The sequence below is a fragment of the Pezoporus flaviventris genome, unplaced genomic scaffold, assembly GCF_033815535.1.
Source record: "Pezoporus flaviventris isolate CSIRO_AGI_PZ_B2104156 unplaced genomic scaffold, CSIRO_AGI_Pfla_v1 ptg000035l, whole genome shotgun sequence".
Classification (NCBI taxonomy): Eukaryota; Metazoa; Chordata; class Aves; order Psittaciformes; family Psittacidae; genus Pezoporus; species Pezoporus flaviventris.
The window spans coordinates 3081926-3095417 of NW_026892583.1; the positions used below are offsets into that span (position 1 = coordinate 3081926).

Sequence of the window (13492 nt, forward strand, 5' to 3'; positions counted from 1 at the left end):
ATTTGCAGCTGTTGAGAAGGGAGGCTGGGGAGATTTCAGCTCAGATACGTCTGAGCTGAAGGATGGAGACAAACAACTGAGTCAGAAAAAAGGGGTTGTTTAGGCAGGATGGAAGATTCTTGCTTATGCAAGAAGTTGGCAAGACTTCCCTTACATGAAGCTCTGTCAGTTGTATCTTACAGAGCTGACACTAGAGCCCTGGGGGTAGATGTGTCAAGAGCCAGTGTGTTTATCTCTGATAAGAATCTGCGTTTCACATGAGTTGTTATTTTTGTCAACATCAGTAGGAAAGACACAAACCTGCAGATTAAGTCCTGATGTTGAATATTTTAGAAGTAGTTTCTCCTCTCACATCCACCTCCACCTTTCACTACTTGTTTTGACTCCAATCTTCCTGACTTTACCAGCCATGTTCTGCTGTCTTCATATGGCCAGGAGTCACCAGGATACGTTATGAAGACCAATGGGGAGGAGGACAAGCAGCTCAGTGTGGTCACTCTGAAGAAGTGACTGTGTGATTAGCTACACTGCGTGTATAGCTCCACTGCATGACAGGTGAGATTCCCTAACTTGGAGTTTCCATGCACCTTCCAGGCTTACTTGTTTGCAGTTCCTGAGAAGAAACTGGACCATCCATTTACAGTAGAAGCTGTACCTCAGTCTTGCACAAACTAGAGCCACAGACTGATGATCACTCTGCCATTACTCTCTCGAAGCAGCACAGGTAGTCAGTGTCTTGGTGATTCTACCCATTTACCCCTCCTTATTTAGGCAGCTGCACTGGGCTTGGGGTGAGATGTTCCATATCAAGAATATATTTCTGGTTTCTGAAAATGACCAGTATGAGCTTGATGGAGCTCAATCTTACTTTACTAGGATAAGTTTTTATCTCACTAAGCGAGTTGTGAGTTGATTCTTAAGACACTAAGCATTGTTTCATAGGAGAACTCAAAAACAAGAACAGTGTGATCAACAAAATGCAGGATAGATGGATCATTCCCCTCCTGTTACATGGGGTTTGTCAGACTGCAAGGCATCCTTTTCTCACTTTGCCTTTTTCTCTGTGCAATCTGACAGTGAATACTGAGGGGAGAAGTGCTTTGGTGAAGTGGTCCGAAAGCATCAGGATGAGTTTGAGGTACAGGCAGGTCACTTGTGGAAGGTCAATTTAGAAAGTCGTCTGTTCTGCAGACATCATGTCATTTCTGGTTTTCCCTTCCTTGAGTCCTGGCTTGATCCTTTTATGTAGCAGACTCCAATGTTTGCTGTGCCTGGCCTCTTCTCCAGTCCTGAAATGTGATGGCCTCACCATTTTCAGTGCATTCCATGTGGCTCAGTCTTCTGCATCTTGTGTCCATCCCACCACCCTCCTCCAGAGAGACACATAAGAATTACTGCAGGGAGCAGAGACTTAAAATTCTGAACTGGACCTTTATGGAAGCCCTAGAACCTATAAAGTACCTTGATAATAACTTAAACAGTGCTGCAGAAGTGATTTTGCACAGTGACCAGCTGTCCCTCAGCACTCTTGTGGTGTTTTCCCACAGTTCCTACTTCCAGAGTCTGAGAGTACACGGAGTCTGTACTGGAACATCATCTGGCACATCAAGGCTCTGAAGAAACAATGCTAAACTTAGTAATGCAAATGTCATGGAGTATATAAACTCCCAAAAGAGAATCAGTCTTGACTGGAGCAAGACTTTACTATTTAAATTGCTTTGCTTCTAAAACTTTTTCTAAGGATGTTTTGGATACAGGTATGGATGGAATCTCTTAAGATCCTTAAGATCATGAGGATGATGTAAATCCTTTGGGCAGACTGGTTTCTTACTCTTGCGTGTCCTGCTCCCCTTAGGGACATTACCTCAGGAAGGCTCCCTTGGGTTTGTGTTTCCTTAGGTAGCCATGATGTGGTGGCCTGTGGGATGATGCTGTTGGTATTTACCTTTGCTTGTGGAAAAACCACCACTAAATTCACATAGAAGCAGGGAGGCAGCTGGAGACATCCCTGCATGTGCGTCTGTCATTAAAACCCTGATTTGCCATTTCTTCTCTTTGGCCTGTAAAACGATCCCAAAACACGTGTGGGACTTCTGTATCTGAAAAACACAAGACTTCCCTGAGGCATCCCCCTCCCTGCCCTTCAAGTTTGGCTTCTCTTCTTAGGAAGGACAGAGTAAATCTATAGATAACCAAGACCAGGCCCATAACAAATACAGCACATCAATGGCTGTATGAAACTGGACTCCTAGAGGAGCCAGTCTACCTGGGTTTTTTTTACTCTTTCAAAGGTGTGTAGGAGAGTTAAAACTATCTCTAATTGGGCAAACAATTCTCATATACAATCAGAAGGTGCAGAAATCTGTTGCTTTGGGTCATTAGAGTCATTTTGGTCATTAGACTCATGAGAGTCCAGAAGGCCACAAAGTTTCCCTGAGGGCTGGAGCACCTCTCCTATGGAGACAGGCTGAGAGCTGGGGTGGTCAGCCTGGAGAAGGCTTTAGGGAGACCTTACAGAGGTTCCCAGTGCCTAAAGGGACTACAAGAAATCTGGAGAGGGGCTTTGGACAGGGGGCTTTAGGGACAGGACAAGGGGAATGGCTTTAACCTGACAGAGGGGAGGTTAAATGTTAGGAAAGAATTCCTCACCTTGAGGGTGCTGAGGCGCTGGCACAGGGTGCCCAGAGAAGCTGTGGCTGCCCCATCCCCAGCAGTGTTCAAGGCCAGGTTGGACGGGGCTTGGAGCAACCTCCTCTAGTGGAAGGTGTCCCTGCCCATGGCAGGGGGTTGGAACTGGATGAGCTTTAAGGTCGCTTCCAACCCAAACCATCCTATGATTATTGTCATTCATCATAAAAGATCAGCAAGTTCTGGATGCAGAATTTCAGCAGTGCCTTTGGCATCTTCAACTAAAAACTCTTGGAGAACCGTCACAGGTATCAAAAGGCAGCGAGCAAGTCAGTCATGAACAAAGCCTTTCAGAATGGTTAGTTTCTTGTCCCTGAAATTCAGAATTCAGTGCCATATCCAGGAAATCTGTGCCAGAGCGGAACTTTGTCCGTGGAAAAGGCCAGCTGTACTCCCCAAAAGCAGAGCTGAGTTTTGTGCCTGGTAAAGTACCCGGCACATTGCTGCAAGTGTAATACCGCACATGTGTAGCTGCTGGAGCCCCAGTTCATACCTTCTTAAAGGCATGTATTGTTCCTAAAGCTACTCTCCCAGCTGAGGCTGCCACCTCCCAGCTTAGCCCAGCACCACCAGAGCTTGGCAAACGGGATGGTTGGAGGGAGAGGGAGGAGACAATCAAGACCTCCCTGTGACTGTGCTGTCTCCCCATGGGGTGTTTATAAGCCGTGTGCTGGCGGGCAGGCGTGGGCAGTTGGCTCACCGTGACCTTGGGAGCTGGGAAGCCTGAGTAGCATTCCTGGGAGCCACGTGAGCCAGACTGGCAGGCGCAGCTGCGGCCAATGGGGAGCAGACCAGCACTGGCTGCTCGGGTTGAGTTTCATTCCTCTTGCTTGGGATTTTTCTCTTTCCCTCCCTGTTGTGCTTTTTCCTCTTTGTTTATGGGAATGGACAGGCAGATGCACTGATGGAGTCCTAGCAAGCAAGGCATTTGCCCACTGGATTTGGGATTCTACAGTGCTGAGCAACCACTTCTTGCCATTGCCTACCACAACTCCAGCCCCCTGCCATGGGTGGGCTTTTATGGCTCCAAACCTTCTGAGCACACAACCCGCCCTCCTCTTATCAGGGCATTTTATGTTGTGTTCTCTTCTATGCACTTGCTTTTTGTTGTCCTTATAGGTTAGTGTATGAGGCTTTTTAATGCATGGGAGATGGGTCAGGACCAGACAAAGCAACAGATAGAGAAAGGACTCCATCTTTACCAGTCTAATCAGACCGAAAAAGCCCTGCGAGTGTGGACGAGGGTGTTGGAGAAGTCTGCGGATCCTGCTGGCAGGTTTCGGGTTTTGGGTTGCCTCATCACTGCTCACGCAGAGATGGGCAGATACAAAGACATGCTGAAGGTAAGGAACTGGAGATGAATGCATGCCATGATGTGGTACCCACTGCGGAGAATGGCTGGAGATCAGAATGTGAAATCGGGGGGGGTATTTTGTATATAGTAGAACATACCAGCTATTGAGTGTAAACTGTGGGCTGCTGTAATCACTGTGTTTATCAATAGCTCCAGCCCACAATGTACACAGAATACTACTTTTCATTGGGTCTGGTCCCTCAGGATTCCCAGGTTATTGTGGTTCTCCAGTTAATCACAGGGACCTTTCTTAACCTGTTCCCCACATGCAGGCACACCATACAACCAAGCTTCAGGAAAAGAGATGGAAACAGGGCCTTTACTGCACTTGAAGCTGTTTACACTGTATGTCTGTAAAAAGATCTCCATGTGGATTCTGTAGAATAAGCAGCTGTCTACATTGTAAAGACATATCTGTTATCTTGTTCAGATGATGTTTGACATCTAATATAGATGTTACATTGGTTTTATTACAGTTCTTTGTTTGCAAGGGGGCTGATTAAATGGGGAAGGAGGATGCTTTTTTGGCAGGGGGACGGCAACATTCCAGGAGAGAATGTTGAGGTCAGAGAGGAGCTCCCAGTTGTCAAGACAGCATAGAAGAAAGGATATACAGGGCTTGATGGAAGAGTGGTGGAAAGAAGCTGAAGTCGCATTTCAAGAGTATGAGGATAAATGTGTTTGATTAAATGAGCCAAAAAGCCAACGTGTGGATGCAAGAAGTAACAGAATGCACGTAGAGAGCAGCAGGCAATGTTTGGGAGGGTGACTCGGGAATCTAGGAAACGAGGCAAGAGGATGTTGTAATAGTCTTAAGAAACCATCACAGCCTGAAATAGGGTCTTGCTAAAGGGTTTTGATATTCTTCTCCTGGAGTTTTGGTTTGCTTCTTACTAGGTTAGTAATTATTCAGCATTTAGCACAAAATGTGAACAGGAGCCCACATCTCATTGAAAGGATTTTGGTAGCTCTGTTTAGAGAGGGGGAGAGCACATCTTACTAGTAAACCCATGCCCTGTCTTAAAACCAAATACTTAGGGTGAAGAAGAAAAGAGGGTTATTAATACACTTGGAAAACATCTGAAGAGAAACAATTCTGATAATGATGTGGAATTACGTGGTGGCAGAAACAAGAGACTGATTAGGGAGAAGTAAAAGGTTAAGATGTGGCTACCTGAAGGAAATAGTTGAAGACTTCTTAGGAAAGCAAGAAACAAGCAGAGGAGTGGGGTCAGTATAGAATCATAGAATATGCCTGAACCCTAATTTGTTATCAGAGAACAGAAACTGGGATCAGAATAGGTGAATTTTAGTTCTTCCCAGTATTAGGAAGAAAAAGTGGCTTCAGTCAAACTGAAGATTTTATACCATGAGTAATCAAAAATAGAGGAAGGAAAACTTTAGCAAAGGAAAGAACAGGAGAAAAGGAGGCGGAATTAAAAGCATGAAATGAACTATGATTTCAGAAGGGTTATGATGGAGAGAAAAATTACTTCACACCAAGGAAAGAGGCTGTGGCAATCGGGAAATAACGAACTTGTACAAAGGTAAGGGAACGCAGGGAGCCATGAACTAATGCACAGTACTGGGTCCATACATCAGCTTTCCTACAGTGTGAAGGAAACTGAGAACATACATCCCCAAATACATGCAATTGTGGTTGGGTTGTTTTTTTTTTGTTCATTTTGTGAAGAATGTAAAATGTTCTAGTAGCTTCAATTATTATGTGTTGGCGCTATAGAAGAAAAGGAAGTAATTGGTGCCCTTGGGAATTGTTATCCATAAACCTAACTGATAATCTGTAACAAAAATACATACAGAGAAAATTGCTATATATTTACCTTTGCTACTGGTATTAATTCAAGCCAGCAGTGTGCTTGGTTCACCACAGAACACTAAAGAGTTGCTGCTCAGAAGAGTGTGCAGTCTAAAAGAAAGAGACTTCAAGTCATTTAAGAGAACTGTATGCAACAAATCCTGAAGGTAACAGAACAAAACCTGTGAAAACTGAAATTTGTTAGTGGAAAAACTGATGAAAGTAGCAGCTTGTTTACTCTTATTAAAGGGTACTTTAATATCTTAAGAGTTCAGAGAAAGTGGAATAGATTAAAGTGAGTGAAAGAAAACTGAGCAGTGGTGTGTCAGATGTGTCCTGCTTCTCATTAGGGATATCTAACAGCTTTCTTCTACTAACCACCAGCCGAGTTAATGTGTGGAGAGAGGGAGAGGTTTCTTCAGGCTGCTCACAGACCTTTTAAACCATCAGATAACTGCTCAGTGTAGACAATGCTTCTCAGTGTGTGCTGCTGGACTTTGCCCTGCTCAGAGATGAGCCATTTCTCCAGTACGCGGTGCTATTCTGTGGGTGTTTGAGCTGCATTTAAATCGACTATATGCTTTTATAAACACTGTCTACACTGTCTTTTCTACTTCAAGTTTGCAGTGGTACAGATTGACACAGCACGGGAGCTGGAAGACCCAGATTTCCTTACAGAGAGCTACCTGAACCTGGCTCGCAGCAACGAGAAACTCTGTGAATTCCAGAAAACAATCTCTTACTGTAAGACCTGCCTGAACATGCAGGGTACCACAGTGAGCCTGCAGCTGAATGGCCAGGTGAGCCTCAGCATGGGCAATGCCTTCTTGGGCCTCAGCACCTTCCAGAAGGCTCTGGAGTGCTTTGAGAAGGCTTTACGCTACGCACACAACAACGACGACAAGATGCTGGAATGTCGAGTCTGCTGCAGCCTTGGGAACTTCTATGCCCAGCTAAAGGTGAGGTCACTAAGGGACAGAAGGGAGATTGTGCCATGGATTCAGGAAAGAACTGGATTTCAGGTTATTGCTTTGCTGTAGGAAGTGAAGTACTGAGAGAGCATTGTAAGCTACTATCTCTTTGCAAAATCACCACCCTTCAGAGTAAGGATGGCAGGATTAGTGCAGTGTTTATATAGCACAGCAGAAGCAGCTGTGACTATTCCTGTGTTGAAAAGATCAAACTTAGCTACAAAGAAGATCACATCAGCGGACGTACTGTCTGTACACAGGGCTGGCAGCCAGAACGCACAGATTCTCTACTTCCACCACTACTACAGGCAAATAGCTATTGATGTGAGCAAAACAAGGCAAGAGCTGAGGATGGGGGTGATTTGCCAATTCTGACTTCTACTGCAAACAGCAACAAATACGTTTTCCTCACAAAGTCTTGATTTTTGTCACTAGTGGAAAACTCACCAACTGAAGCATTGAGAACTATCTGTAAACCTCGCTCATAATACCAAAAATAAAGACAATAACATTGTGCTGGATACTTTGAAGGTATGAAATAAGAAGGGAGAAAGGAAACTTTTAAAGTTGAGGTTTCCTATGTGCATCTTAGAGAATTAAAAGACATGAGGACTTCTTCAGCTCTGCAGTCTCATGTAACTTACCCGAGAATGGGTTTAGAAAGATAATAGTTTTACATAATTATTGTAAAGTAAGATTTCTTTTAAAAATGCTTTTAATCCAGAAAGATGCCTAAAAATGAAAATATGTTACGTTATTACTTCTTCTGGATTTGGTGAGGCCATGATTCTTTGTTCCTCTTTCCTGCAATATGATGGATAACCAGATTCTGACTTTCCATATGGAGAACATAAGGGCTCCATGTAGATGTTGAAAGCAGGGATGATGTCAGAGAAGAGAAGGTTTTCGGCCTTTGGTTATAGAGGAGGGTAAATGGTTCCTGCAGAGTAAGGCTCACAACATACCTTAGAACATTCATTTGCTCTTTCATTGCCCAGTGTCCTGAACCCAGAGGGTAATAATAACTCCGTATATGGCAATTCCACCTTCCACAGTTTGATATCCACTGAAAACATCTAGGGAAATGCAGCATGTGGAAGGTGAGCAGCAGCAGTTGAAAGGTGTACAGAAATATTAGTAAATAAAATATTGCTTTTTTAATCTTTATTTTTGCTGTAACTAGTGGATGTGTCTGTCTTACAGGACTATGAGAAAGCCTTGTTCTTCCCATGTAAAGCAGCTGAGCTGGTGAATGATTACGGCAAGGGCTGGAGCTTGAAGTACCGTGCAATGAGCCAGTATCACATGGCAGTGGCCTATCGGAAACTGGGGCGCTTGGCAGATGCTATGGACTGCTGTGAGGTACAGGGTGCAGGCAGATGCAGAGCTGTCACAGGTTTTCTGCAAGGGGATCTTGCCTACAGGACTGGGAGGAAGAGATATCCATGGCATTTGCACTTGGCTCTACATGTTCCTGCTGCGTCCCAGCCTTAGAACTGCAGTTTCAATAGCCCACGGGGGCTCAGAAGTTTGGGTCTATGAATTCCCCTTGGTTAGGAACATGTGAACAAGACTCTGTGGCTGCAGTGCACAGCCCCAGCCCTGCTGTTTTGAACCAGGAATAAGCTCTTTTACTGACCAAAGACAATTTCTTTCAGGAGTCCATGAAGATTGCCCTGCAGCATGGTGACCGGCCTCTGCAAGCGCTGTGTCTGCTGTGCTTTGCGGATATCCATCGCAGTCGCAAAGACATACAGGTACAGCTCCTTCCTGCCAGGAAGGACAGAGAGGATAGCAAGAGGGTGTGCAAAGCAGGCCATAGCAAAAAATGTTTTCCTCCCTGCTTCTACAGACAGCCTTTCCTCGGTATGATTCCTCCTTGAGCATCATGACAGAGATTGGGAACCGCCTGGGCCTGATCCAGGTGCTGCTTGGAGTGATCAAGTGCTGGATGATCCAGAAGGAGCTGGACAAGGTCAGTTACAAACTTGTTTATTAAACAAGATTGGAGCAAAATGGCTTTTTCTGCACTGTGTGCCTATCAACGTGCAGTAGACACCTGTACCTCTTGGTTCTATCAACAGGGTCTATTGCTTGTACAGTTACACTTCTCCAAATGGTCTCTTTCAGCCAGGAATTTGTTACTAACAGTATGAACATCCATTCTGAGTCAGACTGCTAACACACCAGTGTCTCATCAGTCAATCCTCATGACTTTAAGCACTACACTGAGAAACCAGCACTAAGGGAAGGAAGCCTACTCCTACACTGTAGCCAATCAGCTTCTGCTTATGCTCTGAAATAGATTCCACTGCCTACTTAACAGTTATAAGTTAAGCTCGTTGTAATAGTGATGATGTTTAAACAGCTCTACAGCTCCACCATGTGCTTTGCAGACAAACGTGGCATCAAATTCCTAGAGAAACTTGTCTGCCTGGACAAGTTCCTGTGTGATGTACTCTAGGTTACCCTGCTCTTGCAGGAGGGTTGGACTAGATGATCTTTTGAGGTCCCTTCCAACCCTTAGGATTCTGTGAAACAGAGAAATGAGGGCAGAAAAATCATCTGGGAATAAACAACTGGTCAATATAATGCAAGGGGGTGATTTTACTTACTTTGAAAATGCTTAGGCAGCATATATAAGTTAAAATCCAGATTGCACTAGATACAGCAGATTGCATTGCAGGAACACTGCTGGGCTGCAGAATGAGATGCTCAAAAGGCTAGCCTTGAACTAATGCTGAAGAACCTGGAATGCCTTTGCAGTGCCACATCAGGATGCTGCTTTGGGTGTAGATATGGTGAAGATTCACACTTATCACTCATATGAGACACAAAGAATTTTGGCTTAAACAGAGAATCTCAGATATTAGGAAATGAAGTATGTGTCTGTTAGAAAAGACAAGCTCAAAGTGCTGTCGGCATCTGTTTTGCCTACAGCAGGGAATCAGTTGGGTGAGGTACACCTTGCAGTCTCAGCAAGTAAACACTGTTTGCAATGGAAGAAGAAACTGGATTTAAAAACTCAGCTCAGTGTAATAATCCCTTCCCAGCCTCATCTCATGTTCAAAAGATGGGACAGAACACAGCAGGTAGACCTCCATGTAGAGAACATTCAGAGCACTCATCAAACCCCTACATCTGCTGATCGCACACCCAGCCATTGCCACCCTCTGGTACCACAAGCAGTTCTCACTTGTGAGAGCCTGGTGAAGGCACTGCACAAGTCTTCACCTTACCAAACCCAAGAAAATAAATAGATGAATCTTATATTCTGCTCCAGGCATAAGTGGGGAATCTGCCCTCATGGGTCAGGGACCTTATTCCCATTTTCCAAATGTGACCTCCTCAGATGTCACAGCTCTGAATACTCACCCAAGCCCGTTCCTCAACTTGCCAATCCCGGTTTCCATTTCTCATGCTCCTCATTTACCTAATAAAGCAGTTTGCTAACTCTCCGCTTACAGATTCCCTATTCTTGTCCTAGCTTCCTCCATCTTCCCAGTCTCCTCAGCCAGTTAATCCATTTCCTTTCATTTGCATGTGGTTCCTGCTCACAGCAGGGGGGTTGGAACTGGATGATCTTAAGATCCTTTCCAACCCTAACTATTCTATGATCCTATGGTCAGTACTATTGCAGATCCTCTCAGGCTGCTCGCCCAAACTCTCGTACAGTCTCACATTCCTCTCCAAGCCAACTGTCCCCTGAGCTTCTCAGCATCTCTCCCCCCACCCCACATGCTTCACTTTGCTTCTTAGTCCCAGTCATTTTCAGGGTTTTCTACACAGACACTCTTCCCTAGGCACAGCTTGCAGTTATGTTCTAACTGGTAGCCTTCAGTTCCTGCTTCCTTCTTCTGCACATTCCTTATCCTAGGCTGTTGCTGCCACCACAGGTCTAATGCCATCTCCTCTGTATTCAAAGTCCTTTCATCTCATCGGGTCCCCATCTCCTAGAATAGTTAATGCCAAAATATAGGGTAGAAGTTTTATAAACTACTGCATCACAAGGGAGACCTCTTCTTCCCCTTGGACAAACCTGAAGCAGATCTGAACAGTTCTGGAAAAAGAGACCGATGCTGAGAACAGTGAGGAACACTATGGCATCTAGCAGAAAGTAGGGACTCATTTTGGATAACAGCTGCTCTGCTAAATAACCTTCCTTCAGACTGAAAAAGATGGATAGCAGTACACTCCTGTATTACACCATGTGCAAGTAGGACAAAGTGGATATGTAACAGCAGGGGGAAAATGGAAGAGCTTGGTGTGTTGGTGGTGCTGATCCCCTTCCTCCACTCTTGTACAAGAGTAATTGGAGTTGCCCAATAACTATTGAACCTGTAGGGCTGGAGGGGGAAAAGGCTTGGTTTGCTTGTGCTTCATCCCAACACCTATGGCCATGTGTGACTGAGTTTAAGTCTGTATTCCTCCTGCTTGGAAATGCCAGCCTCTGCCGACATCATCCCCCCACTTTGCACCCTGTGGCTGGAGCAGAAACACAGCTCTTGGGATTATTTGTGGTCTTTCAGAAACCAGGCTTTTCTTATGGATGAACTCTTAGGAGAGAGGGGAAGTCTGCCAGACAGTTGTCTTGCATCTCCAGAGTTTAGTGGTGCTTGTTTATGTCCAAATTCTACTCTCTACCTGTTTATCTCTCTTTTAATAATTCCCATAGGACATTCACACAAGTCTGGTCTTAATATATCAGACTGAGAACTGATGATGCGTGCTCTCCATTTACAGGCTCTGGAAAGCATTGAAAAAGCACAGGAGCTGGCAGACGGACTAGGGAACAAGGTAGGATCCTACAGCTTCTCTTCAGCACTTTCTGTAGGTTTCAACACAAAGCCAAGTGTTGAAATATCCAGACTTGTTCTTGCTGATTATTGTGTCTGTGCTAACAAGTTGACGCTTGGAACTTGATTTGTTGTGTTTAACTATGGGCAGTTGCCCAGATGATCATCAGTGTGCAGGTCTGAAAAACGAGGGAGGAGTCACAGTGGGATGAGCAAAGGGGAACAGGAAGCAGTAAAAATGGGATATTAAACAAACAGAGAGCTACAGTATTGGGGTTCTGTTCTTTAAAAAGATTATTGTCCTGAGCAGCAGCTGAACTGTGTGTTGGCTGGAGGCAAAGTGCAGTGGATGTCATGGATCGCTGAGGAAAACCATGAGGGAAAGAGCTGCAGATGTCCTCAAACCTGGTGTCCCCTCTGGTGATACAGAGAAGCAGGGTTAATGGCAGGAAGTGCTGAGAGACCAAATGTCCTTATGCATGGTCCTATCCCTCAGACAAGTTTCTGTGCTGGTGTTTCTCTAGCTGGCTGATGGGGCCGAAGTAGTTCCCACTCCTGTTCCTGGTCTGTCTTCACCTTGTTCACTTCTCGTTTCCACCCTTTGTGTGCAGCTTGGCCTGCTGAAGCTCCACTGCCTGTGTGAAAGGATCTATCGCACAAAGGGGCAGCAGCAAGAATTGCGTGACCACGTAGTGAAGTTCCATGAATGCGTGGAGGAGATGGAGCTGTACTGTGGCATGTGTGGAGAGTCCATTGGGGAGAAGAACAACCAGCTCCAGGCGCTGCCTTGCTCCCACTTCTTCCACTTAAAGTAATGAGCTGGAAGTACTATGACATTAGTTGTAAGAAAGAGCTGTTGATGACCAGAGTAGGACAGCCCTATGCAGGCTGTTCCCTAGGTCTTTGTCCTGCTTTGCCCTACAGGATCCCATTGCAGTGCTGTGAATCTCATGGCTTTGAAGGGTGAGATTCCATAGAATCATAGGTTTGGGTTGGAAAGGACCTTAATGATCATCTTGTTCCAACCCTCTCCCATGGGGGATGGATTTAGCCATACTGCCCATCTCACTCCTGTCCCCTAAATGGTAGCTCAGCAGTGTCCTCACCTTGCAGGTGCCCAGCCCAATTCAGACTCTTAGTGAATTACTCCACACCCAGGGTAGTTTGGATTTGTTCCCCTGAATTCCCCCCCCCCCCCCCCCCCCCGCCTTTTCTCTCTCATGTACAGACACAGAGGTGAAGGTGTCCAGTCTATTACTGCGTTACTGCCATGAAAGTTTACCACTATTTTACTTTTAGGGGGAACGTGAGTGTAACAGAACACTTGGTGCTGAAAATTAACAATGTAAAGACACACAATTTAAGAATTTAAAGCCCCCCAGTGACACCAGCGTTAGGATCAAACTACTGAGCGCTGAGAGATGCTCAGTGAGCCCTCTGGGTTTGTCTCCAGCACTACAGCAGCTTGTGAAAGGGGCGTGCTGAGGGCCCTCCGCGGCATGGCTGGAAGGGGGATCATAGCGGGAGGGCGCATTTTCCATGCGAGGGGGTTAATACAGGAAACGGGAGCAGAGCCTCCCCCCCCCCAACCAACCTCCTCCCTTTGCAGGTGCCTCCAGACCAACGGGACCCGGGGCTGCCCCAACTGCCGCCGCTTGTCGGTGAAGCCCGGCTACGTCTGACCTTGCCGCGGGGGGGGCTCGGGCTGCGCCTCTGGGACTGCGGCAGCCCCGCTGTGCTCGGGCCCCTTCGGGCTGCGCCGGCCCCGCCTCAGCGGCCGCCGTGCTCGGGTGAGCAGCCGGATCCCCTCGGCCCGGCCCGGCTGCGCTCTCTGTACGGGCACTGACCGCAATAAAGCGCACGGCCC

The 13492-nt window shown here is 46.0% G+C and overlaps 2 protein-coding genes across 4 annotated transcripts in view; both read left to right on the top strand.

The window, feature by feature from the left end:
- CELF1 (CUGBP Elav-like family member 1) overlaps window positions 1-540 on the top strand; it is a 66154-nt gene extending 65614 nt beyond the window's left edge. Inside the window, exon 14 of the mRNA XM_061462168.1 lies at window positions 408-540. The gene's annotated coding sequence lies outside the window, so the exon portion shown is untranslated. The remainder of the gene's footprint in view (window positions 1-407) is intronic.
- On the top strand, window positions 417-13433 carry RAPSN (receptor associated protein of the synapse). 3 transcript variants are annotated; one of them, XM_061462187.1, is made up of 9 exons: window positions 417-555; window positions 3808-4031; window positions 6479-6817; window positions 8033-8191; window positions 8488-8586; window positions 8682-8804; window positions 11573-11626; window positions 12237-12436; window positions 13235-13433. In XM_061462187.1, the coding sequence occupies exons 2-9, from the start codon at window positions 3816-3818 to the stop codon at window positions 13305-13307; spliced, it is 1263 nt and encodes a 420-aa protein (XP_061318171.1). In that variant the 5' UTR covers window positions 417-555; window positions 3808-3815; the 3' UTR covers window positions 13308-13433. The 3 variants fall into 3 exon arrangements, with proteins under 3 accessions (XP_061318171.1, XP_061318173.1, XP_061318172.1); XM_061462188.1 differs by lacking the exon at window positions 417-555 and having other exon boundaries at window positions 1688-4031; XM_061462189.1 differs by lacking the exons at window positions 11573-11626; window positions 12237-12436; window positions 13235-13433 and adding an exon at window positions 9770-9863.
- The last annotated feature ends 59 nt before the right edge of the window (window positions 13434-13492 follow it).